This window comes from Sceloporus undulatus, chromosome 1 (genome assembly GCF_019175285.1).
Source record: "Sceloporus undulatus isolate JIND9_A2432 ecotype Alabama chromosome 1, SceUnd_v1.1, whole genome shotgun sequence".
Taxonomy (NCBI): domain Eukaryota; kingdom Metazoa; phylum Chordata; class Lepidosauria; order Squamata; family Phrynosomatidae; genus Sceloporus; species Sceloporus undulatus.
This window is the reverse complement of record NC_056522.1, coordinates 92,755,367-92,783,232: the sequence shown is the minus strand read 5'-3', so window position 1 is coordinate 92,783,232 and position 27,866 is coordinate 92,755,367. Positions and strand designations below refer to the sequence as shown.

Genomic DNA, 27,866 nt, shown 5'->3' with positions numbered 1-27,866 from the left:
ATTCATCCCCCACTCATCCCCCACTTGTTCCTGGCTCCTTCCATTCCGTTCCCATCCCTGCCTGGAGAATGTGGTGCGATAAAGTTCTGTGTGTTGCTTAGTAAATGTTGCACAACAGTACCTGGTTACCAACACATGTTGCATAATGTTGCTATTCTGTATGGGAGTACCGTTGTGCTGATGTAGTATATCTCCACATGCAGATATTTATGCCATGCTGAGGTCATGTTGAGTTGTAGCCATTGTCTCAGGCAGCACATCTTAGAAGAACCCTCTGTTTCCAACCAAAAGTGTTATCTTTTTCAATAGAGAGAAAACACACCTAGGGAATGTGAGTCCAACCTACATTGGACTATAGCCAGTCCCTGTCATCTACAGTTAGCATGGGCAGGATTTATGCACGCTGATCAGAGATGGTGACATCATTTCAAACTCAGCTTGACAGGAAAGTGAAATTAAGTACAAAGGGGCAATTCCATTAAATTTTATGCAAGGGCTTCAGGCAACCTTTTCATCATTCTCTGTCCACTTGCAGCACTCAAGTTCTGCCTTTCAAATTCCCAAAATTAATTAAAACTAATGGAGTAGCAAAGGAAACTTCCTCAACTGGTATATCTTTCACAAACATAGCAGAGAGAAAAACAGGTTTTCCAGGTCTACTCATCCCTTAGCTTAGGGTAAACATAGGAAGTGCATTGTAACAGTTAGGGCAATTTGAGTCAGTTGACTATACTGTACTGTTTTAAAAACATTGTGGAATCTTTGTCCTTAAAAAGAAAGATAAACATCTATTGTGTAATCTTTGTTCTACTGCATCTTTTACTAATGTTGGAAGACTTCCCACCATAGTATCCTTCTATCCTGACTGCCTCAGCTAGGCTTAGGGTTACACTTATAGGAGTTCCAGTCCTTTCTGAATAGTGGGTTTCATAAAGTAGTGTTGGAAGAGTTTTGATCCATCCTATGGCCTTTGGATATTGGGCTTCTTTGAGTTATCTGTCTTGTCCCTGATGTTCTCCCACATAAGTATAAAACCAGAGAATTAGGTTTCAATGCTACAACTGTGGTAGTGAATTCGGCTCTGCTTCTCTTGTCCAGCTAGATGTGGTAGAAGGATGGATGAGGAATATCAAGGCAAAGGAAAAATTGAGTTTTTGTGGGTTGCCTGATCTGGATGTTGTTGTGAAATCAGCTGTGGGTGATAAAACCCTTCATTTACCTTGAAGGGTCAGTGTGCAACTTGGAGATGCTCCAGGACACCTCACAGTCTGAAGATGTACAGTTAGTGCTTTGTACAGATCTAGGTTATCTCCTCTTTGAGGGAACTGGACCTAACCTTTGTAATCCATGCATTGGTTACCTCCAAACAGTACAGCTTTAATGTACTTTATGTTGAGCTGCCTCTGAACATGGTCTAGAAAATCTGGCTGAACCAAAATCCAGCTGCCCAGAGGATGGATGAGCTGGAAGGTCTAAACACATCTCTGATTTTTCCAGCAGCTGCATTGGTTATAAGCATGATTTCCAGACCCAGTTCAAAGTGCTAGTCTTAATTTTTAAATAGTATTTACTGCCAGTGAGGGCCTTCCAACCTCATGATAATTCAGTCATCATTGTCATAATTAACATATTTTATCATGGCAAAGAGGAACCTCTGCAAAAGGGCTGCTCAGGATTCACACCACTGACTTCTACAGAGGTTTCCACTTATTTAAATATACGTGTGCAGGATAGATTCATCTGTTTTGGTGAAAAGGCTGTGTCGAGGGTGGGCAAACTGGCCCTTGGGACCCTTAAATGCAGCTCTTGAATCGTTCCACAATCCAGAGACTCCTCCACTCCCTAAATTCATGGGGGAAGGCAGTTTTTACTTGAAAACAAAAGCCCCCCCAAACTGCCCATGAATGTAAAGTTTTCTTCTCTCTATCTACCAAAAGCCCACCTAAACCCTTAGACCACAGAAAGGAATTTAATTTTTTTCAGCCAGATTTTCAGCCTTTTTAAAGTTGTTGTTGGCCCCAAAAATGGCCAAGAGCTTTCAAAGCTGCCTGCAAATATGGTGATTTGCTTCACTCAAACCCCCAGAGCCTTCAACCCCCCCCCCAAAAAAAAAAGCCCTGAAGAAAGAGGGGAATAGCTGAAAGCCAACCAAAATGGCAGCCAGAAGTGCTATTGCACCACATCTGCCATGCCCAAAATATACCAGTGCAGTCCACCATTTAAGCATGGGGGTGATAGCCCCTGCCCCCCTCTGCAGTTGCCTATTTCTAGACTATAGGATCCCAATAAGTGATTGGAGGTTGTTGGGTTAGGGTATAATCTCCACACTCAGACATAGACTCCCACTAAAATCAGTTTCTATCATCTTTTTCACATACAGACTATTCTTTTCCTCTTAGCTGGCAGATGAGGATCTGCTGGTTCTGTTTGGGAGGTGTATTTGCCTTTGATGTTTCTATTTTAAGAGCACTGCTGCAGACTGGGTCCGAAGGCCACCTCTTTCTCATATTTCCCCATGATGCGTTTCAATACTGTCACGTTTCATGTTTTGTCTGTTTTTATACTCTCTTTCCAGCATTCATCTGTTCCTCAGCAACGACAGCATGTTTTTAATGCGTGTTCCTCTTGGCAATGTCATGACGCTGATGATTGTGGACTTTGTGTGTTTTTGAAATAACTCTTGTTGGAAAAAAAAATAGATCCAATTATAGGTTACCTGTAATAGTTACCTGTATCTTACAGGTAGCCTTTGTGAGCAACATACCAGTGTTAAGGCAATATGAATTTTGCTTTTGGCTATACTGTTGATAACTACCTGTGGCTTATTCATGTCTGCTTTCAGCAGTAGTGCCTGTCAAAGCAATTCTGATTCTGATGTAAGCAACCCAGGAGGAAAAAGCATCACTTTACCCCTCTCTCAGCCTTGCATTTTGTTCCAGCTTAGGTTGCTAGTAGCAACACCTAGGCAATATTTGCAATTTTATCTAAATATATCCTACTATGTTCTTGTTGGAATAGGCGGAATTTAATTGGAAATTTGTTTCCACACCAAGTCCCAAGTGGTTAATGTGCCCAAGTGTCCTCCCCTTCCAGTAATAGCATTTTTTAAAATTGAGAAATACCACTGTCAAACATGATATGAATCATGTTTTTGGTATTTGCCATCAAGTCATTTTCAATATATGGTGACCCTAGGGACAAGAGATCTCCAAGAGCCCCCCCCCCCCCGCATCATTTGCCCTTCTCAAGTCATGTAAACTCAGAACCCTGTCTTCCTTAATTGTGTCTATAAATCTGTAATGTGTTCTTCCCCTTTTCTTTGTTGTTGTTGCTGCTACTGCTAACTGTCCTCAAGTCAGCTTCAGCTTATGGTGACCCTATGAATGAGAGATCTCCAAGTCACTCTGTCCTCAACAGCCCTATTCAGATCATGCAGATTTGGGTCTGTGGCTTTGTTGGTTGGTTCTATCCATCTGCAATGGAGTCTTCCTTTTTTCCCTACTGCCTTTGACTCGGAAAAGCAGATACAGTGTGCCCGTGTTATACGTGGGCACGCTATACGCAGCTTTGAGCTTACACTTAAAGCCACATAGAGCTGCATGGGAGTGCACAGAGAGCAAGGGATGGTGCATCTTATTTGAATGAATGGGGCGCGCACCCGTGCCGCCACGCCACCACATGCACAAGCCCCATTCACTTGAATGGGGCTTGAGCATATGTGATATTTGGCTTACGCGGGGGGGGGGGGGGGGTCCGGAACAGATCCCCGCATAAGCCAAGGGCGCACTATAGGTAGGTAGGTAGGTAGGTAGGTAGGGAGATAGATAGAGAGCTAGATAGAGTTATTACAATCAACTGATCAAACATCACATAATTTTCTTTTCTAGTGACTCCCATCTTGTCATGATCAAAGTATGACAGTTTACCCATCTTGGCTTCTAGGGGAGAACTGAGGTTTGATTTGAGTTAGGATCCATTTGTTTGACTTTTTATTTATTTGTCCATGGTATTTGTAGAACTCTCCTTGAACAATACATTTCATATGAGTTGATTCTCTTCCTGTTAGCTTTTTCCATTTTCCAGCTTTCAATCATACATAGAAATCAGCAATACTATGGCGTAGATAATTCTGACTTGATTCTGGTTTTCTGGAACACCCAAGATTAAAAAACTTGGTCTTTCTGTATACATCTGTTTTCAACAAAGTACAGCCTAATTAATTTGTCTCGGCACTAAATAAGAAGGGTGCATGAGTTCTTGTGACCCTTCATGCGGGGTGAATTTCCTCCCTACAACAAACACACAGAGGCGTTTTTGTCATTAGTAGATACATGGAGATTCGATGATGCAATACTGAATCAAGTTCCCACTACATTTATTCTAATCAAATCTCTCTGTGGCAATTTAACCCTGTTGAAGTCACATTACCATTTGTATCGATTTAAAATGGAGCCAGATTTCAATTGTTCTTGGCTTGTTTGTTTTTAAACTGTCAATCAAATGATGCACATCCCTGTCAAAGAACACTGTCTAATGATGTTCCCAGAAGAATCCCATCTATGCCCCCTGCACTTTACCCCCTCCCTTCCTGTGCTCCAAATTGAATAGACAGCAAGTTCCCATTGGTGACTGGTAAAAAAACGATGAGTTCTTTTGAAAAGACGCACTGAAATCCCCAATTCCAAAAGAAATGGGTTAAGGGGGATTTGCATGATGCCGCCTCCTGGAATTTGGGTCAGGAAAAACTGGTGCAAGTGTGAATGACCCCCTTTTAAACTGGTTTGCAAACTGATGTATAATGTAATAGCATAAAGAACATAATAGCGTAAGAATACCTGTTGTATGACAAATCAAAACAACTCTGGGCTCATGGTATAAGTAGTGTTACTGAAACTGGCATTTGCTGGCTCTGGTGATATTGTAGGTACTATAGGTACTGTTGGTAGTCATAACCATATGTTCTAATGCTTTATCCAATTTCTTTCTTAAAACCGTGTACATTAGGTACCATTAGGACATCTTGTGACTGCAAATTAACTGATATTATCAGTTGTATTGTTGATTCTTTCCTTAACAATTCAACTCAGCCATGCAAGCAGTCATGCAGCCATCACTGCATTTGACAAAAGAAGATGTAAGCATAAGGAAGAGGTAGAGCCATTTTCCTGTACCCTAGCACCAGTACCTTCACACTTTTTGGGAAGCTGATTAACTACATGAACACAATGCTCTCATGTGTGTCTAAGGTAGAGTGTATATCTAGACTTGTGTAGAGACAAGAAAAGGTGTAACTACCATCTACCTCTTTCATAGTACTTAGAATGTGTTTCTTTTGCTATGAAAAGGGACTTAACAGAGGTATGACATAAAGTTTTAAAGGAAGTTGAGATCAGAGCTTGGAAGCAATTGATTACAAGTACTGTAATTGCCCACAACAAGTTACTTTCTGAGGCAACAAGGAGAAACAGTGTTTTTCACTGAGGTAGAATAAAGTGACCAGAGTGTCAGGTTGCTGCAGTCTAGTCCAGTTCAGCAAGAACTGACAAGGGCAGAGCAGCAAAGTTTGGTGCCAGAAGTCTCCTTCATGCTTCCAAGCAATGAGCCTAGGTAAGATATCAAAGCAACTCCTGCCCACAACAGAAATGGAAAGCAGTTACCTGTAGGAGCAGGAAGACTAGTGAGCAGAGGAACTAGTTACTATTTAAAAGTAGTGTTCCAAATAGCTTGAAACACACTTTTCCCATTTGTCCAGCAAGTCTCTTCAATATGAAATGAAGTCACATAGCGTGTTATGCTGGACACCTTCTCAATCTGCCATATCAGTCTTTGGGGGCAGCCAAGGCTGTTAACATTTTACAGCTGCTGTAAAGGTGGCAAGAAAAGGTTTGAATTTAGGCCAATTTCTATATCAGTTTTCATTCAGGGCATGAATTAATGAGCTTGTGCCATTCACTTCAAATTTAAATTCTTTTACCATTAGAATTAAGTCAGTGAACTTTCATTTTACTATGTTTCTCACAGTCAGTGACTGTTTTTCTGTGACCTTGCTAAATTTTAGTTGGCTTGACATGAAGTCTCATCCAGAAGGACAACTTCTCAGGTCTGAAAATAACCAGTAAGCAACTCATTGAGTTCCAAAAAAGCAGAAAGTAGGGCAAGTCAGTACTTAAAAGTGGTGACACTTAATATTTTAATAATTCTTCCAGCAAGTTCATCTAAGAAATTTTCCAAATGTATATCTCTTCAGGTCACACTGTCTGTGCAAAAACTATTTGAGGAAGACACATTGGGAAAACAAAGTGAACAGTTATTTCCGAAACATGTAAAGAGTCAGCAAATGGATTCTGCATTATAGTTCCCCTTATCCTTTATTCTAATAATGAAAGATGGTTACTTCATCATATTTCTTACTGTAATTAGAATGAAAACACCCTGGTTCACAGGATTCTCTACCTTCACTGTAGGTTCTTGTTTGTCCTCAGCCAAGATGTTGCACTTTCTAAAGGTTTTGAGTCTTAATCTATTGGAGTACAAACAATGAAGAGTCTTGTGGCATTTTAAAGACTAGCAAGTTTTACTGAACACAAAACATGTGGATTTTGTGGATTGTAGCCACAAAATTGTGGATCGAATAAATCAGCTGTCATTCACAAACGTCCAATAACATCTGTAAGGCAAATAAAACTAGTTAGTCTTTAAGGCTTTTTAAGAATAGGAAGGGCAGCTATGAAAGAACTAGATAACATCATAAAGAGTAATGACATATAAATAAGTACTAAAGTTAGAATAGTATTCCCCATAGTATTCCCCATTACCATGCATGGATGTGAGAGCTGGACAATGAAAAAAACAGGTAAGAAAAAAATCAACTCATTTGAGATGCAGTGTTGGAGAAGATTGCTGAGGGTACCATGGACAGCCAAAAAGACAAACAAATGGGTCCTGGAACAGATTAAGCCTGAAATCTCCCTGGAAGCCAAGATGATTAAGTCGAGGCTGTAGTACTTTGGCCACATCATGAGAAGGCATGGCTCACTAGAAAAGGCAATGATGCTAGGAAAGGTGGAGGGCAGTAGAAAGGAAGGAAGACCGCAAACCAGATGGCTAGATTCAATTAGGGAGGTCAGATAGATGAATCTAAAAGACTTAAGCAGAGCAGTGTAAAACAGTGGGGCTTAGTGATGTCTCATCCACAGGGTCACCATGAGTTGGGGCTGACTCGAGGGCAGTTAACCACAACATAGCCCCTGTAGGATCCAAGAGATAGACCATAAGTACCTGCTGGGGTTTGGTTCCTGGACCCTCTGTGGATACCAAAATCTGTGGATAGTCAAGTCCTCGTATATACAATAGTTTAATAAAATGGAAATGGAAGACCAACTTATTTCGCCCTCACACTTGCCACATTGCCCACCTCTCTGCTACATAAAGTTAATATCAAGATTTTATCTTCAACTAAGCACTTAGAGTGATTGTTTTAGATATAGTAAACTGTGTATAAATTGATTAAATGAATAAATAACTTGCAGGTTTAAAATATAAGGTCGTGTAATTCTGAGCCAACCCAACAATCTAATTGTCTGGGTGATTTTAGATGCTTTCCACTTAAGAGACTGATGGAAATAAATTTCATTGATATAGACAGGAAGTGACAAAATTGCCATCCATTCTGTTAAATACTGTAATGGGAATAGGAAGGCACCAGTAACACAAATCAAAGCTTCAGCTCAGTGCTTTCTTCAGGAATAGGAAGTTAAGTAATTGAATCAGCCCTGGGTTTTAATCCATTTTATTTCAGTGTTGTATTCAGTTTCAGAGATTTATGAAGAAATCTAATGTGGGATGTGACTGCAGATGGCAGATGTTTTGGCAAAATGCATCATCACAATGCATTGAGCCTTAAAAGATGCACATGGCTTTCAGTTGTAATGAACCACAACCTTGTTCAGTTTTATTGGGCTCTGTCTATTTCCTCTGCTACAGAAAAAGTGGAAGTCTGGGTGACTGCCAGACTGTCAAAATGATAGCAGTGACTGGTAGTTGTATTTCTTGAGATACTCTAGATACAGATGAACAAAGCTAAAGCTTGCAAAACAGTTCACAACCTGCATACATACACCCCATTTTCTCCCTTTTTTGTTTTTTTTGTTTTGTTTTGTTTTTTGTTTTGTTTTTTTGCTGTGTTCTGTATATTTGTCATCACTTTCAAGTATAAAAGCTTTGGAAAGGTAGAGAGGAACCCTCTTATGCTTTTGAATCTCTCTCCTGGAACTGTTAAGTCTAGGTAGGCAAGCTTGCAATAGGAAATAATTGTTAGGTCAGGTTAGCCCATGGCAGCACGTGGTTTCCATGTGAGTGAGTCAATGAACTGATTCTGGCTTCAGTCTGAACTGTAAAGGAGCTACCCTATAAACCCTATCCCCCCAAATAAGTCTTGCACTTTGGGCAGTGTGCCCTAGTGTTATAAATCGAAAACAGCTTGAAGGCACACAAAGCAATATTGACAGATGTTGGAACTCCAATTACAAGATTTATAGCTAGCTCAGATTGAGTGTATGCATTTATTCATCCAGATATTGTGAACTATCACCATTTATAATCAGGTTGCCTCTTAACAAGGATTTTTAAGCAGCTTCAGCTTCTGGTTTTGAAATTCCAGCTTGCTGATCATGATTTAGGTTGATGAACATGACATAATAAGTAGAATTTGAAAATGAAGATGCAGTTTCAAACTACAGATTTTTCTGAATCCTGAGTTCTGAGCAAGTATTTCTCTTTTCTTTGAATACCAGGGAGAAGTGTCTGCTTCCACTCCAGCTAGCTTTGGAAAGCAAGAATGTGAAGCTGGCCCAGCATGCTCTAGCAGGGATGCAGGTATATGGGAATGAAGTTTAACTACATTTGGATACATTGTGAATTATGAAGTCTACGGTTTAAAATAATTTGGGACGAAATTTCAAGTGTCTTCCTATTTTAAAGCACAGGGTAAAACCACAGTCTCACCTTCCTGTCTAAGGCAGTTTCTGGTCCTCAGTGGTTCTAGAAAGCCTGTCTGAGTTCTAGACCCTGGATCATGAAGAGGGATGATGATGAAGACGACTCTTACCTCACCCTTCTCCCAATATAGGGAGTCAAGGCAGCTAACAACATGTTTTAAAAAATACAAATTTAAAAACAACACAAAAGCATTAAAAAGCATAAATATAAGATTTAAGAACCACTTAAACAATGTTATGAACTTAAAAATATTAAACATTAAAATATTTAAAAGTATTAAAAGGCTACATACAGATCTTATAATCCAAATCACACATCATTTAAAAGCTGAGCCCTCATCAGTCTGTGAAAACCATACAGTGCAAAAATGTTTTTACCTGCTGGCAGAATGAGAGCAAGGATGGAGCCTTCTTGGCCCCTCTGTGTTCCTGATCTTCCAGTTTGGGTTGTAGAGAAATGGCACCTCCCTCTTCAGATATAGTCAAAACATTTATCCTGTTTTCTTACTAAGAGGTGGCATTCACCCAATAGGGGCTGGTGGCTATGACCCAAGACACACTGGCCAAAAGCCAGTGCTGATACTAGGGTTCCAGAGCGTGTGGTAACCGCACACTCTGGAACACTAGTCCATATGGACAGCGGCATCATGGCGGCGTCCTGTCCACATGGATGATGCCATTGCTGCATATTGCATACTTCACGAATGTGCCAATGGCACACTCGTGACGTACACAGTGTGCGACAAAAAGAACCTGGAAGAACTGGGATCTTTTTACTGCAGAGGGACACCACGTGGGTGGGCAGCTGCAGCGTCCTTCCACAGTTAAAACAGCCGAATCCAACCCGCCGTTTCGGGGGGGGGGGTTCCTGTACTGCCCCTATATCAGCAAAGATATAATTCTACTATAGGGTTTTGGCCCAAATAATATGCAAGGAGCTATTCAAGGTGCTGAAGCCCAGCTTTTTAAAAAAAAGATTCAGCACCTTAAGTCAGTCCTGAAAATTCCAGAATAGATTCACAACTCCACTGACACAGAAATAACCCAACACCACTGTGTTATCCCAGATACAAAGACTTTCCTCTATCTCTCAAAGAATTTTAAAATGTCCCCATTTTTTAAAAGATTCTGTTCTTGCTCCATAAAAGAGAAGCTTCTGTGTCAGGGCATATAGACTAAGACTGATGTGAAACTGGTCCTAAATAGGACATGTTCAGTTGATATGTGCATTCAAGTGATGTACAGCCATGTGTCCATCAGGCTTTCTTCTCCCACCAAAGCCTGTCGCCTAAGAAACTTTGGCTAGTAAACAAGATAATTTGGCTGATTGCTATAACAGTATTAAATATGATTGCTATAACAGTATTATGTTTCAGGAAAATCGGGCATCTCTGAGGTTAAACAGATCCATATTTCTTTGTAGAAGCTACTCTCCGATGACCGCTTTGTAACCATGGAAACAGACTCTGATGACAAGCAGTTGCTTAATCAGATGCTGAATGCAGTCAGAGTGACTCCTTCCCTCAATGAAGACCTGCAGGTAGAAGTGATGAAGGTTAGTGTTTTACAGACGTCAGAACTTGCAGGAGAGACTTCCTGTCGTAGTCAAGCCTGCCCCTTTTTTTGCAGCTGTCTTCATTCTTTGTCAAATCTCTTATATTACAGTCAAAGCCAGTTGGCTGTATTTTTTATAGCAAGCTAAATTCTACTTTAGTAATGTAAGTCTGAATCTGGAGAGCATCACTTCATTGTTGCATTGTTACCCTACATTTAGTCGGCAAATGTAAAAAAATAAGTATACTATTGGTGTGGAGTTTTTGTGAAGAATATAAGGTCTACACTTGAAGAGGAGGAGCAGTCATGACTGTGCTAGCTTTATCTTCTTCCACCATACCTGTTTTTGTTTCCCTCAACACAGAGAGCAACGGCAAGGGACAGTTTCCTATATCTGTGGAGGTTCTCTCTGTGATATCAACTCCCGATTGTCTATAGGGGTTCCCTTACAGACAGTTGCCCTCTTCATAAGAAAGGTGACCAAAACAGACAAGGGTGTCCATGTATAGACCTAGCCGTCTTCATATTTCTATCCTTCCTTTTGTGTAACCCTTACACATTGAAGGAATAGCTCTACTGCCGATTGAAATTCCTTTGAATATCCTGGTGCTCAAAAGCTACCACATGAGAAAGAATTCAGTGACATAGATGTCTTAGTCATGAATATCAGTATGCAAAGGAATTATGTAGCACCTCTGAGATAAACTGTGTGAAAGAAGTTGTAGCATGAGCTTGTGTAGACTTGGTCTACTTTCTCAAATGTATTGGAGGAAGTAGACTCATGTCTAGCAAGCTCATGCTACAACTTCTTTCACACAGTCTCAGAGGTGCTACAAGATCCCTTTGCACATGAGAAAGAGTTTACCATGTGGGCTCCTAAGCTGCTTTCAGGCATTACTCACCTTTCTTTCTTCAACACACAAAGAAGGAAGAGTCAGCTAGCACTGGCTGCCTTCATTGTAACTTTTCTCACATAGAAATCAACATATCTGAGTAAGCCTGAGCAAAAATCTAAGATGAAAGAATCCCTAGAAAATCATGAGTCTTGCTGACATGGAAAGCTCCCATGTGAACAACAACTTTCCATTTCAAACATGTTGCTCTGCATGTGTGAAAAGTGACTGATATTACACATTCACCTGCTCACATATCAGAATAAAGGAGAAACATTTGATTATAGCTTTAGTACACAAACCAAGGGCTTTTCTTTTCTTTTCTGCAAGCACAAGATTGCACTTGTATGTACCAGGCTTTCAGAACTTAACAACATACCAAGGGGCCTGGAGTTTATTCCTAATGTACTTTCAGGATGAATAAGGAGAAAACTTGTGGCAAAAAAAGACTGTGACTAAATTACCAGAATCCTGCATAGATTGTACAGATTGACTTTCTTTTTGTAAAAGCATTAAGAGATTATCTATGAACATGCAGAAATATACTGGAAATGCACTTCCTTAAATTAGACCCTAGAGATGAATAGGCTTTACTGCTACGTACATAAAATGCTTTTAGAGAAGAGTACTGTTGTTTGTTGTTGTTTGCATTTTCCTGTTGGTGCACTTCAGTTATTCTACTCCATCTGCAAGAAGTTCTGCCATCTTGACAAGAGCAGTGCCAGATGTAGTCAGCAGAAAAGGAAGAAATGTTGTGCCAGTTTAAAGATTTATTTATACTACATTTATTTTAACATAAGCTTTCATAGACTGCAGTCCATCTCTTTTATGATGAAACAGACTGACATAGATATCTCTCCGAAATAGACTGATATAGATATTTCTGTGAAGATACAGTGCATATACACTGTAGAAATAACACCCTTTGACAACACATTAAATGCTACAGCTCCCTCCTCAGACTTGTAGTTTTACAAGGTGTTTAGCCCTCTCCACCAAAAAGTGCTGGTGCCTCACCAAACCACAAATCCCAAGATTCTGTAGGATGGAGCTTAGAGTTAAGGTGGTGTCAAACTGCATTGTTTTTACAGTGTAGATGCACCCAGCCACTTCCTTTGCTGCAGCATAGCTTTGTTACACCCAGTTAGGGATGTGAAAGTTATGCCTGTGTATGCAGCTTTTTTGGTCAATATAGATGGGGTACTGTATTCAGTACCTCCATCTGCTGTAACTGAGGAATGAAGCTGGCTGAATGGCTGTCCCTCAGCTTCTCCCATGCTCCTCTGACCACTACATGGCATGAAAGGGGGATTCCAACCAGAAAAGAGGGAGGTTGAGTGTGTGAAGAGGGTGAGAGACACACAGGTACATAGAGTGGAACTTTACCATCTCTCAGTGCAATACAGGATGTTAGCCCTTATGTGGTAATAAAAGTCTACAGGATGCCATGAGGCATTGCTTTTTTATGTTTACCGAGAGGTGGGCTCTATAGTGCTTACTTTCAAGCCAGTGGTTATAGCATTATATCTTTAGTAAAAGGGTAAGGAACAGGCAGCTTCCCAGATTTTGATAGACCACAGTTCCCATCCACCTTAGCCAACTATGATAGGAACTGCAATGAAACAAACTCTTGACAGTCATATGCTCCCCCATGTTGGTTTACTCACTTCATTTGTTTCTTTTTGTCACCTCATAATAACTCAGACTTTAGAAGTGTCTTTCTGAGTTAGCTTTTACAAGATTTAGAAATAATGGACACATAATGTAAGGAAAAGCAGAAAATAAAACAAACCATTCTACATTTACTAGGCCTTGTTATCTGTAATGAATATTTTTATGTCTTTTTCTGATAGAGACCTCCAAATTGTTTAGTGCATAGCCATTTAACAGGTAAAGCTTTCTCCACCATGCTAAAGAAACTGTTTGAAGAATTAGGCAGTCTCCCAGGTAGAAAAAAACAGACACCTTACCATCTCTAATGTGATATGAATGGATATTGGGTGTTCACTTTCCCTGATGTGCCTTGATCCTGCATCCTTCAGAGCCTCAGAAAATGTGAAACTGCTGACATGCAAAGAAGAGAGAGAAATGGAAATAGCTAATTAATCCCTGCTCAGTTGTTTCCCTGAACTACTGTCAGTAGTGACCTTTTCTATTATTTATGAGACTTTTTTTCTTTACTGTTAATTAAAGTGATAAAGAACCCCTGGACTGGTTCTATAATATCTCTCATAATATTAATAGAATGTGTTCCTTGTTTTTACCCCGACTCTGGAAGAACTAATCTTCATAAATTTAGGTCTCTGTGGTGCATCATGTGGGCATGGAAACAAACAGAAGCCTCACAAGTTACTGAAAGCATACAAAATTACATAGAAAGGGACAGAATTAAATCAGGAATGTTAATACCTTTTTCCACTTAATGACCATAGTAGCCACCAGTTCAGTTTAAAACAGCATAGTGTCCTTTTAATTGAATGCTAGAACAGATGTTGGTACTAATTGTTTCTTACAGCCAATTCCTTGTAAGGAACCTGTTGTTTCTTACAAGGAACCAGCCTATTCCTTTTCATAAAATGGTGGTAATCTAATTGACCTAGTAAAAAGCTGATGCTTTCAGATTTTCCCCTTCTGAACCTTTCCATAGAGTCATTTGTGCATGTGAAACCATAATTGCAGCCTGTTCCTTTAACCATGTGAAACATTGGAGGTTCAAATCTTTGTTATGTTTTAAAAATGATGGAGTGACCTTGGGCCAGTCATTATCTCTGCCTCACAAGGATTTTATTAGGATAAATGGGGAAGTGCAGAGTAGTATATTCTGCTTTGAATTTAGGGTATTAACATTCTTTGCTAGTGTCATTATCAAAGAAAATATTAAGAAAATTTTAGATTTTATTTTCCTGCTCTGTGAGTCTTCAAAAGTTGCACATTTTAAAAGATTGTTTGCAGTTTGGCACAAATTAATATGTAGATTCCCCTCACCCCCTGCCGCCAGCATGCTGAAAACAGCATTGTCTGAGCAAAAAACAGCATTGTCAGTCGCAGATTCTCCTCGTCAGGATTTCTCAAGAAACACATTTTTCAACCATTTCCCAAGTATTATCAAATATTGTTTCTGTCCCTTTTTGTTTCCATCTATATTTGGAGGAAAAGAAGAATATGAATGGAACTAATACATTTAAAAGTATAACTTCCAGTGAGTTCAGTGAGATTCACTTTTGAGGAAGGATTCACAAAATTTCAGGCCAATGTTTTGACACACTTGCTTTATATATGAAATAGGTATATAGAGTACTTACCTATTGCAAGAAATAGCGAAAAGAACAGGCTTTTCAGCAATAGCAGTAGCAGTTTCACTTTTATACTGCTTTATACCACTCTAAGCAGTCTCTAGGCAGTTTACAACTGTAAGCTAATTGCCCCCAACAAGCTGGGTACCCATTTTAGTGACCTCCAAAGGATGCAAGCCTGAGACAAGCCTGAGCCCTGGCTGGTATTCAACTTGCAACCTTGTGGTTTCTGAGTGAGTGTCTGCAGTACAGGCATTTAACCACTGCGCCACCTCGGCTCCTTTTCAGCAAATAGTGTATCATCCTATGAAAGGATTTACATTAGCAATAGGATTCTGTACAAGTGCACTTGGGGCCCCTAAATTTTCTTGTCTGAACTCTTACATCAGCACATGAAATTATGCATTGATTGTGCTATGTGATGTGTTGAATGGTAAAGATGAGGAACCGCATACAGCATATGCAACTCAGCTTCCATAACCTTGAAATGAATGCAGATGTTTCTTGTCAGACAAAGATGTCCATTTGCTTTTGTAGGGAAATTCATATATGCATGGAATACCATCAGGATGTTGGTGTTGGCTGGCTCACTGGTTGCTCCTCATCTTCCCCTTGTCCTGTAAATCAGGATAAGAATTGTTTGACCATCCAAATGTTGTACTCCAATTCCCAGTATTCATTGCCTCTGTCTGGCTGGTTAGTTGGCTGGTTCTCCTGAGAGTTGCAGTACTGCAATATCTGGAAGGTTAACAATTCCCAGCCCTGCTGTAAATGCTAATGGGAACGTTCAAGATATTGGATTTTATCCAGCAGTGATTGCATTCACCCAATATCTTTACCACAGATTTATGGTCATCATATTTCTTTCCTAACCTTCACACTGCACATAAAACATAACACTCAAATCAAAAGATATAGGCCAGAATCCTGTATGGAGATTACATCTTTATAAATAGACTTACATATATGGGAATTAGAATTGGACAGTTTCATAATGTCCATATCCGCTAGAAGACTGCTATTACATTACTATGTAGCAGAGCCAGAAAAGTGACAGTTGTGCAATAGGATGAGTATGCATTGGGTACCAAAACTTGTCAGACACTCTTGCTGTTGACCTGATATTCATCTTTCCAATTCACTATCAGGATTTCTTCTCTGTTACATAAAGTTACATTAAGTTAAAGATGATACAGGGTTCCTGTAAATAATACAGTTGACCCTCCATATTCATGGATTCTGCATCCATGGATTTAGCTACCCACGTCTTGAATTTTTTTTTTTAAATATCCAAAAAGCAAACTTTGATTTTGCCCATTTTATATCAGGGGCACCATTTTACTATCCCACTGTAGATAATGAGTCTTGAGCATCCATGGATTTTGGTATCCACGGGGGTGGACGAGTGTCCTGGGACCAAACTCCTGTGGATAGCAAGGGTCCACTGAACAATATAACAATTATGGCATTTCTTCTGTTATGGAGCACACTCTACTTTCAAGCAAGGGATCCCCAAACCTAAGGTGACCATATTTACATAGTGAATGTTGTGAGGAGGAGCCTCCTATCAGTCACATTTAATAGAGCAGCTCTTTCAACCAGTGTAACATAGTGGTTTGAGTATTGGACTGTAGCTCTGGAGACTAGGGTTCAATTCCTCACTCAACAGTGAAATCTACTGGGTAACTTGGGTAAGTTACAAGCTCTCTGCCTTGGGAGAAGGCAAAGCCAAACCTTCTCTGAACAAATCTTGCTAAAAAAAAAACCATGATAGGGTCGCCTTAAGGTCACCATAAGTCAGAAATCACCTGAAGGCACAAAATAACAATTTTGCATCTAGTTTATTTTTAAAAAGAAAAGTATAATACAGTTAAGAAGCAAATTGCATTGAAACAGCATCATTTAAAAATCTATATAAATCTTGGTCTACTGCATTTTTCAGGCATACAGCATACATAAAGACTGTTTTTATTATAAGAATAAAAGATTGATTCCACTGTCCATAAAGACAGGAATTCATTACAGTAACCATAAAAAGAGGAATTGGTAAATTAAGACATCTGCAAAGGCAGGATAGCTTGACAATACAAATAAGAGCATATGATGATTGCTGACAAGTTGCACGTAGGTTTTCAGATACTTTGTTTTGAAAAGAAATTTAGGACAGATTTCACACGCCACCAGCAAAAAGACATTCTGGAACACTTTTTTGCTGCTGAGTAGGAAGTGGGAAAGATGGCAGTGTAGTTTTAGGTTGCAGCTGGGGACCAGTGAAATTCCTTAAGACGAGTTCTATGTGGGGAAGGCCTGCTAACCATCTCCTACAATATTCTAAATCAACTGAATATAAACAGAATGGGTGAAATGAAGAACAGGAAGAATGCACTGCAATAGTTCTGTGACCAAACCATGAATGTCATTGCCAAGGTCATAATTTTCCAAGAGAGGAAAATAACGTTTCATAAAATATAATTTTCTAGGAGAGGGTGTCACTAGCTGATGAAAAGCAGTGATGGTCACCTGGGCAACTAAGAACAAAATTGGTTCTAGCATCACCTTCAGACAGCAAATTGAAGTTATGAGAGGAAGTGCACTTGTTTATAGAGCTGGGGCATGCACCATCTTCAGCATATTCCAAACCCTCACCATCACTAGCTCCATCTTGTCTGGACTCATATGCAGCTTATTTATCTTCCATCTATTCTATCACTTCCAATTGCTTTGGTTGGATCAGAAAAAATATGATTAGTATTTTTTGAATGTCATTGGCATCTCATCCCAAAGTCACCTAGAAATTTGCAATAGATCTTAAATACTGGAGGTGGAGCCCTAATCTACTTGGTAGTCCCAACTAGAACAGATCCACTGAATCAATGCAATTCTGGCATGCCAAAATTTGTTTAGTTCTGTTAGTTCAATGGGACCGGTATAGTTCAAACTAACAATTGAATTTAGACTGAAACATGTGGATGAGAGTTGAGATTCTTGTGGTTGGCCAAATGTTATTGGACTGCAACTCCTAACACACATAGCAATGTGAAAAGCCATGATTCCCAGCCCTGGACTCTGCCTTTAAGGGGTGTGGCAAGGGAGAAGGGACTTAAGAACTCCAACCCCCAAGGCCCCTGGGAAGACCTGCGAGCCCCAGCCCTGGACTCTGCCTTTAAGGGGTGTGGCAATAATAATAATAATAATAATAATAATAATAATAATAATAATAATAATAATAATATTTTATTTGTATACCGCCCTTCTGAAAATCAGGGCGGTGAACAACAGTAAATAACAATACAAATAGACAGAACCATATAAAATACATTAAAAACAATTCAATAAAAAATTAATAAACTTATTCATGCCGGGCCAACAATGCTGGACACGGGGGGTGGGGGGGAATCTGTCAGGGTAGGCTTGTTTGAATAAATGGGTTTTTAGCCCCTTCCTGAATTGGGCTAGGGAGGTGGCTGAGTGGAGCTCGAAGGGCAGCGTGTTCCAGAGGTTGGGGGCTGAGATGGAGAAAGCCCTCCTAGAGGTGGAATTATATTTCACCTCTGGAACTCTTAACAATAGCTGCCCTGAAGATCGAAGTGCGCGGGGCGGATTGTACGGAGAGAGGCGGTGCTCCAGGTACCCTGGGCCCAAGCCATTTAGGGCTTTATAGGTAATAACCAACACCTTGTATTGCGCCCGGAAGCGAATAGGCAGCCAATGTAAGTCTTTAAGGACTGGTGTTATATGACTGGCCCTGGCAGTGCCAGAGACCAGACGGGCTGCCATATTCTGCACAAGTTGCAGCTTCCAGGTATGGTACAAGGGTTGCCCCATGTAGAGCGCATTGCAAGGGAGAAGGGACTTAAGAACTCCAACTCCCAAGGCCCCTGGGAAGACCTGCGAGCCCCAGCCCTGGACTCTGCCTTCAAGGGGTGTGGCAAGGGAGAAGGGACTTAAGAACTCCAACTCACGCCTCCCCTTGCCACCGGACTCCACTGTTTGCTGCTGGGCGGCCTTCCCGGGTTGTCGGAGGTGCGCATCTGCGCACCGGCCCGGGGAGGCCACCCATGGACTGCTATCTTGGAGACTCCGCTTTTCCTGCACCTCGGTGGCGGCTCTGGTGAGCCAAATTTGGGACATCTGGGGGGAAGGTGGAGAGAGGGGCGTGTCGGGGCAGCGGCACGCTTAAAGCCAGCTTGCCTGGTCTCCTCCTCCGTCATGCCTCCCCTTGCCACCGGACTCCACCGAGAGCTGCGTTTGCTGCCGGGCGGCCCTTCCTGGGTTGTCAGAGGTGCGCATCTGCGCACCGTCCCGGGGAGGCCACCCACGGACTGCTATCTTGGAGACTCCGCAGCTCACAATTGGGACTTCTTAGAGAATATCATTTTGGCTCACTTTCTCACTGGCTGACAATTTCATCTCCATACTCTCTTCTTTCATCTCCTAACCCCTTTCTTTCTTTAACTTACTGGCTCCCATGTGGATCCCAGCAAAAGTCGAATGTTTAAGAACAAGTCTAGCACATCTTGTTTAATTAATTAAAATTTTAATTAGTAACTTCATTAGTAACTTTAATTAATGAATATTTTAAGTTAATAACTTGATTCTGGAATTAATGCTAAAATGATTACTGAAGTCACTTAATTGATTTTAACTATTTAGTTATTATCTCTGGTACTAGGCATACATGATAAATCAGGGGTGGGAATTGTGAAGGCCTTAAGATGTGGTCTGACAGAAAGTCCAAGCAGCCTTTGACACCATAGCCAATGGTGAAGAGTGCTGGGAGCTGCAGTCCAACAACTTCTTAAGGGCCTTATGATTCCCAGCCCTGCTTGAAATGCTGCAGATTAGCTGTTCTTGACAGGAAGCGTGGCAGGACCACTCCCAGCTTCCAGACAGGCATCTAGTATTCAAACTATATAACTGAGAACAGTCTTGTATGCTTCTTAATTGCTACTGCAAGCTTTAGGCTTTCACTAGGCAATTCCTGCTGGATTTCTAAAGCAAAGCAATATCCAGTCCCTGGGTATCTGAAGGAAAGTAATTGAAAATGTAGCCTTTCTAGATGACTCCAAGGAATCAATACTGAGGAATTTCTGTTTGAAGATTTTAGAAATTAATTTCACACATTCTGTATGCATTTTACTGAAGGTGATGGCCAAGTAGATGGTGTTCACTTGGTCTCAGAATACAGTCTAGAGAATATGGTGTACAGTATATCGTCGAAAATTTTACAATTTTGGCTTCCCTGAATTAATCCTGTTTGAACTGAGAATTGCTAAAAAAATAACAGCAGATGAGGAGATTGAAATTTAGTCTTGTTTCATGCTTAAAAGGATTTCCCCCCAGTCTTCTCCAGAGAAAAGTTTTTATAGTTGCTTTAGATTTCTACTTGCTATTTGCTGCTATTTTATTCAAATTTGACCGTTCCCACAGTGCAGTAATTTCATACTCCCATGAAAGAAAACATCTGTCATATTTTGCATTCAATGACATTTTTAGATATCTCATCCCAGACTTTACTGTTTAAACTTTGAAATTCTGAAAACATATTAATGCATAGCTTGGTAGATAAATTTAATCAGTAGTAAATATTGTGCAACCATCCTAGCCAATACCATAGTGCTTCTCCTTCCTTTAATTCAAGTATAGGAATTATGCAGCCTCCAGATAATGTTGGACTGAAGCTACCAGTCAGAGGTGGTTCTGCCAGTTCCTGCTTCTGAAATATAGCAGTCTCCCATCCAAGTACTAATCAGGGCTGATTCTACTTAGCTTCTAAGATCAGACAGGATCTGGTACTTTTAGGGTATTTAGGCATAGAATCATAGAATAATAGAGTTGGAAGAGACCGCAAGGGCCATCCAGTCCAACCCCCTGCCATGCAGGAAATCCAAATCAAAGCATCCCTGACAGATGGCAAGCCAGCCTCTGTTGAAAGACCTCCAAGGAGGGAGATTCCATTACACTTGGAGGGAGGCCCTCATTTAACTTGATCAGTCTCCAGTGCAGACGTCTTTGAATAGTGCACCATCTTTGTTTCTGCCCTTTCTTCTGTACTGCATAAGTTCTGCCTTAAGGAGAGGTTGAGTTTCATCGTTGAGGCAGTTTTTCTTATCTGCTGAGAGAGGGAATGTATATTGGGCCTGTTTCTGTATAAAGTTCACAACCCCTGCCAGCAAAATCTGTCTCGAGGGGGAACAGACTAACACTTTTGCTGTTTGCTTTATAGGTCCTTTTGTGTATAACATTCACTCCAACATTTGAGTTAAATGGGAGCTCCATATTAAAGATTGCTGAGGTGAGTGTTCTCTTTCTTCTGAAAGCTAAACTTGGACTGTTTAATAAAAATAACTTAACTGCCACTCACAAAAATGTGCCTTTTTAACATCCAGGATAGATTTTAATTATTCAAATAGCAGTTGTGATCTGTTTATAGACCACTGTAAATAAATCAGAAAGCTACATAATCGTATGAGCTTCCAGATGGAGTCTGAAAAAGATGTTAGCCAAGATTCTATTGTCACACATACCATAAGAGTTCTGCATGTGAAACTCTGTTACAGGTCTGCTATCACCAGCCCCAGAATAGCTATCACTGTGTCACTTCTATGGCCCCCTCCCAACGGCCATTTCATGGCTGGTTCTGTGAAGAAAAATCCCTCAAAACAAGTTGTGACATTCAAATAATGAGAGAAAATTATATGAAAGTCTTCCTGCTCTATTATTCTTACAAATGGGGTTTCCTGACAGTCAGGAAATCAATTTTTCAACAGGGGATATGAATAACAGGGAGGGGAAAAAATCCAACTCTACATTTAATATGTTAAATAGCCATTTCATGGCTGTTTGAGAGCAGGGCTGAAGTAATGGAGAAACATCTGGCTTGATTCCCATAGTCAAACACAGACTAAGGATATTTTTAAAATATATCTTTTAAGGATATCTTTTGATATATTTAATATACATATTTATATATAATTGTGTCACAGTGGCTTTTATATGGGGTTTGTGCACTAGATGTTGTCTTTACCTTTTGTATATTTTACAGTGGGCCCTTCCCTACACGGGGGATCTGTTCTGGACCTTCCCCCATGTAAAGAAAATGCTGCATATGCTCAAGCCCCATTGAAAACAATGGGGCTCGTGCATGCAGTGCGGTGCAGCACTCGCCCCATGGGTGCATGCACCATTGTCTCTTCCAACATGCAGCCTCAGTGTAAGCTGAAAGCTGAATATGGCACGCTTGCATATGACACGGGTGCACTATATGCCATTTTATACTGTTCTTAGCCAGTTATTTTAATTGTTTTAAAATTTTTATTGTAAAATCTTTTTAACTGATTTTATCTGTGAGCTGCTTGGGTCCCTTTCTGGGAGAATTACAGCATAGAAATGAAATAAATAATAAATAATCTTCCATTAAAATCCTCTGGGGTTCTTGAGAAGTCTTAACCAATTCTGCCATCATCCTGAATTTGCCTATGGGAACACAGCCAGATACTTATCTGTTTCCTTTCCACTCTCCATCAATAACAGAGCAGCGATTGTGGGGGCTAGCATAGATTACAGCTACACTGTAGAATTAATGCAGTTTGACATCGCATTAATGGCTCAATACTGTGGAATTCTGAGATTTGTCGTTTTGATATATTTAGTCTTCTCTTGTCAGAGAGCTCTGGTGTCACAACAAACAACAAATCCCAGGATTCCATAGGATGGAGCCATGACAGTTAAAGTGATGTCAACCTGCATTAGTTCTACAATATGGCAACAGTCACAGTGAGTCTGGGGGAGGGGGGGACTTTGGTCATTGCTGTGGGAAGAAGGGAATATCAAGCTCCAGAAGGACCAAAATGTTACATATGCAAGTGAAAGTTGAAAATACACTTGTGTATGTCACTAATAGGATTCTGGCCATAAAGAGTCTGCATTTAAACTAAATCAGTAAGGATCTTTCATCAAAATGGGAAGATAATACACATCCAACATGATATTTGGATTGGACTTCCAGTAGCTTCCTTCTTTGGTGTATTATTGTTGTAGGGTCCTTTCACAGTACACTATTATGATTCTATGGTTCCACTTTAATAGCAATGGAATCCTGGGATTTGAAGTTTTTTGTTGTTAATTGCCATCAAATTGACTTTGACTTATGGCAACCCCATCAATAATATGCAGGGTTAGGGAAGGACATTTCAAATTCTCAGTTATAGAGCTCTAATGCCTAGCCAGAATAGAAAATTTAGGAGTGCATAGGATGCAGCCATGGCAGTTAAAGTGGAATATAGTGCTATAACTGTGTAGTGCAAAAGTACCATAAATCACATAGTGAGGATTTGAGTGATTCAGCATGTAGACAATGCTCAAATTACCGGTCTGGTTTTGTTGTCAAATTACCGGTATGGTTTTGCCTTTCTATATCATCTATCCCAAACTCTCCAACCAGGTTTGCATTGAGACCTATGTCTCCAGTTATCATCAGCGGAGTATTAATACAGCTGTACGGGCAACCCTCAGCCAGATGTTGAGTGATTTGACTTTACAGTTACGGCAAAGACAAGAAAACACGGTGAGTCTGATGGCAGAAACGGACAGATTGGCCAAGCTCTGATGTCTCTGTTTCATTTAAAGATATTATTAAATTTGCTAGAAGCTCACTTGGAAAAAATTAAAGTTGCCCTTGGCATTAGAGCTTAGAACCAATTACTTTTTGGAGTTATAGTTCCCTGAGTCCTCTAGCCAGAATGGCACTGGTCACACAGTGTGTGTGTGTGTGTGGGGGGGTGTTGGTTGTTTCTGGGTGTTGTAACACAGAGACACCCAGTAACTATTTCTAGTTCTCCTCAAAACTAAGGTGTCATAGTAGGCTTCAGAATTGATCTTCATACCAAGTTTGATGCTCCAAGCAAGAAGAGAATTACTATCCTTGTCTGAAAAGTGACTTACAGAATAATCTATGTGTCTGCTAACTGCAAAGCAAAAACAAAAACAAAAAAAAACACTTTTTTCTACTTGTACTAATGCATTTTTTAATAAAAAATCTTTCCTTGATAGATAATTGAGAGCCAGAGTGTTCTTCAGGGATTCAAGAGCCCAGGTATCAGTTCATACAGATTCAGAAACTTATTTCTCATGCTCAAGTTTCTTCACATGTCCTTGCCAAATTGTCATGTGTTTTAAATTTTCACATATCTTTCTGCTTTTCTGCTTTCTGTTTTTTTATTCCTATATTGATAGTTTATTAGAATAATGAAGCCATTTTCAACAATTGTGGCAGTTTTCCAGTATGAGTGATGTAGTTGTTCCCTTACCACCACAAAAATAATACAACATCAAGAACATTGTATACACTTCATCTATGACTGCATCTGCACTGCAGAAATAATCCAGTTTGACACTACTTGAACTGTCATGGCTCAGTGGAATTCTGGGAATTGTAGTTTTGTGACACATTTAGCCTTCTCTGTCAGAGAGCTCTGGTGCCACAACAAACTACAATCCCAGGATTCCATAGACTGGAGTCATGGCAATTAAAGTGGTGTTAAACTGGATTATTTTTACAGTGTGGATGCAGCCTACACACCATGTAATTGCTAGCATGTCTAGCTATTACAAGAGAATGGTTGTAGCAGAGCTGAGTATCCAGAAACAAATAGCAAACTACAAGGTTCATAGGTGCAAAGAGGATTTCAGAATCTTGGAAGAAGGTTTCATATTCTTTCTTCAAAGATGTGGCAGAGGCCAAAAGCCATTGAATGTGCTAATATAGTGAATTTGGCACCCCACAGGCTTCTCTTATACCATGAGCTAGCCCTCAGCTCTTCCTAATAATCAACACTGGAGGAGTGGTGCTCATAGGCCCCTGAAACCAAAGCTGCCACCCCATAACATAGTAAAATTTTATTCCCTTCTTCTCTAAAGCTCTCTGTACTGCTGGAAAACCAATTATAGAGCACAGTACAACAGGGCATCCTTTCTGGTTCTGCAGACTGAACCACCCCACTGGAGGCCAAGAATTTGAACAACTGATACGCTGCTGTGGACTGGCCTTTTAATAAGGAAGGTGTTGCTGATGTAATTTTCAATTTTTATTGATGTGATTTTCAAATTTGATTGTTAATTTGATTTGGTTTGATAATGATAATTTGTTTAACTCTGTTCTAGTATTATAACCAATTGTTCTTTTCTTTGTCTCTGTTTTTTAAACCTTGTTGTAAGCTGTCTTGGTTACCAGTTTTAGGAGAAGGAATAGGGTATAACTTAAATGGAGATTAGTATACTTTATTTACAGTTGGCTCTTTGTATCCACAGATTCTTTATCCACTGATTCAACCATCCACAGCTTGAAAATTTTAAAAAATAATATACATTCCCAAGCAAACCTTGTTTTTGCCATTTAATATAATGGACATCATTTCACTGTGCCATTGTGTTTAATAAGACTTGAACATTAATGGATTTTGGTATCCAGTGGATACCATCGGGCCCACTGTATAGTATTTACAAGAAAAGAAAGCTAAACCAGTTGAACAATTCAAAAAATAAACCATATTTTTTAAAACAATTAAATAAATGGTCATGTTCAAGAATTGAAACACTTTAATAGCACTTAAAAACATAATGAAGAGGAAAGGCAACAATGCATCCCTTCCTCTATTGGCATGTTCTACATGGGGAATTTGTATAGAGAGCCATATAACATGACCCATTCTACCTCATGGTCTCATGGCCCTATCCCTTTTGATAATTTAAAACTGCATCCTTGGTTTTGGGCCAAAGTCCTGACTGGGAAATGAGGAGAGCCAGAATTGCCTACTTAGCTACATAACTACCTTAGTTATATAGCTATGTAGTGTCTTCCAGCCTCCCAATACTGACTTTTCAAGCAGCAGCTGCTGCTATCAACATCAATGTGTTCCTCTGGCAATTGGGAAACAGCTAACTGGCATTTTCACCCTCTCCCATGTACAATCTCCAGTATATCAGAAACAGGGTTCCTGTTGCAATTCCTGCTTGTACCAGAATGTTTATGGGGAGGGGTTGTGGAAACACTGGTCAGCTGCTTTTCAATCAACAGAAGAATAGCCTCAGTCAGTTGTAGTGGTTGATACTGTACCAGGTAAGTGAGGATTAGGGGACGTTCACAGTCTCTACACTGGAGAATATTTAGCATGAGTACAAACCTGAATGCACAACTCTAGGTTTTAGTGAATTCTGTAATGCACCAAAAGAAAGAAATAACATGCACATTACTTGCAATTCTATATCCCAGGTTGTCACAGTATTTTTTGCATCAAGTCCACAGTCACAGACTGTTGGGGAATGCATCTGCAAATAAGTACCTTTTTGTGCAGTTGAGATAATGCATGCATTTTGCTGCTAACCTGTACCCTTTTTTCCCTTCTAAAGATACAACAACAGAGTCCCTTTGTGATGATGTTGTCTCTGTCTTCACTGTTCTCTGTGAAAAGCTTCAGACAGTTATCAGGTGAGTTGAAATTTTCTGACCATAAAATGGAAATACTGGAGTACACCATCATGCCTAGCTAGGATCCCTCTCTAGAGTATTATATTGTGATATCCAGTGATAACTGGTGGCCTCCGTGTCAGTGGGTGCAGTGAATCAACTCCAGGTTTTAGTACAACCCTTAAAGGAGTTATCACTTGCTCCTGTAAAGTTTGGCACAGAACCTAGAGCTGATTTGGGAGCCATGAGCTACTGCGGCTGCATCATGTGTCTGATTAAGAATTCTAGTAATCCTGTTTTTTTGTTTGTTTAAATTGACAGATTTGTATTTCTGTTCATATAAAGAGTTGCTAGGAGAAACACAGAGACAATATTATTAAAATAATATAATAATTAATATTATAGCTAGATTTCTGCATCCTGAGCACTTTTCATTGCCTAGGCTACTTCATCTCATTTCGGGCTCTGCGTAACTTTCCAATTCAAAACTAGCAATTCATGCAAATTTCCCATGATTTTGTATAATGTACTAGAGAACTAGACTTTTATTTTTAATGGTTTATGTTTTTAATTGCTTTTAATATTTTGATAGTTTAAGTGCTTTTTAACTTTTGTATACTATCAATTTTTTAAACTATGCTGAAACTGTAATAAAAATAAATAAAAATTTTATTTCTATACCGCCCTTCTATATAATCAGGGCGGTGTACAGCATTATAAAACATCCATACAGCATATACAGTTCAAAGAATTAAAATACAACAATATAAAACATTAAAACAATCTAATCAGCTTGCCACTGCTGGCAGAGGGGGGGAAGAGCTAATTGGGGCATATGTCAGGGAATGCTAACCTGAACAGAAAAGTTTTAAGCCCCTTTTTAAACTGGGCCAGGGAGATGGCCGAGCGGAGCTCATTGGGCAGAGAATTCCAGAGGGTCGGGGCCGAGATGGTGAAGGCTCTCCTAGACGTAGAGGCTAGCCTGGCCCCTGGGACCCTCAATAACCGCTGCCCAGATGTTCTGAGAGAGCGGGGCGGATTGTATGGGGAGAGGCAGTCTTCAAGGTATCCTGGGCCCAAGCCATTTAGGGCTTTATAGGTAAACTGAAACTATGTTATAGCTAACTGTTATAAGCTATGTTTTGAGTCCAAAACATGAACAATATTAGTCATTATAGTAATAATAAGCATACAGGTAGATACTCAATGAGGGAAGCCACAGCTCTAAGCCTGCAGTACCATAGATCTGGATGATAAGGTAACTTAGAGGGCTCTCATTCATGGGGCTGCCATAAGGTGAAGTTGACTTGATGGCAGTTAACCATAATAACAAGGAAAAAATTATTTTCTAGCTGCAGACTTATGAATCACTCCCCCTCCTGTGAGTGACATCTGATGTGGCAGGCACATGCAGACTCCTGTTGCAATTCATGTCATGCCAGAGATCACTCGTGTGGGGGTGGGGGTGGAAGTGTCAATCAGCTGCTTTCCAGTTGACAGGGATACAGACCCCAGTCAATCACAGTAGAGATTATGGGATTTTCACAGACCCAGTGTGGCCCTAAACTAGGGGCTATGTTGGGATTATGAAAACAAAAAAATCATAAGTATTCGCAACTGAACTGCAGTTGTAACTGAACAACAGGATTTCAGCTAAGAAGAAAGA

At 40.1% G+C, this 27,866-nt stretch overlaps 1 protein-coding gene across 2 annotated transcripts in view; it reads left to right on the top strand.

Annotated features, from left to right (window-relative positions):
- The window catches only part of ARFGEF3 (ARFGEF family member 3), an 88,218-nt gene that overhangs the window by 11,390 nt on the left and 48,962 nt on the right, over positions 1–27,866 (top strand). For both annotated transcript variants that reach the window (XM_042445807.1, XM_042445806.1), the window contains exons 3-8: positions 8,793–8,874; positions 10,420–10,551; positions 20,963–21,031; positions 23,180–23,302; positions 23,788–23,830; positions 26,143–26,221. In XM_042445807.1, coding sequence (XP_042301741.1) covers positions 8,793–8,874; positions 10,420–10,551; positions 20,963–21,031; positions 23,180–23,302; positions 23,788–23,830; positions 26,143–26,221 — 528 coding nt within the window. The remainder of the gene's footprint in view (positions 1–8,792; positions 8,875–10,419; positions 10,552–20,962; positions 21,032–23,179; positions 23,303–23,787; positions 23,831–26,142; positions 26,222–27,866) is intronic.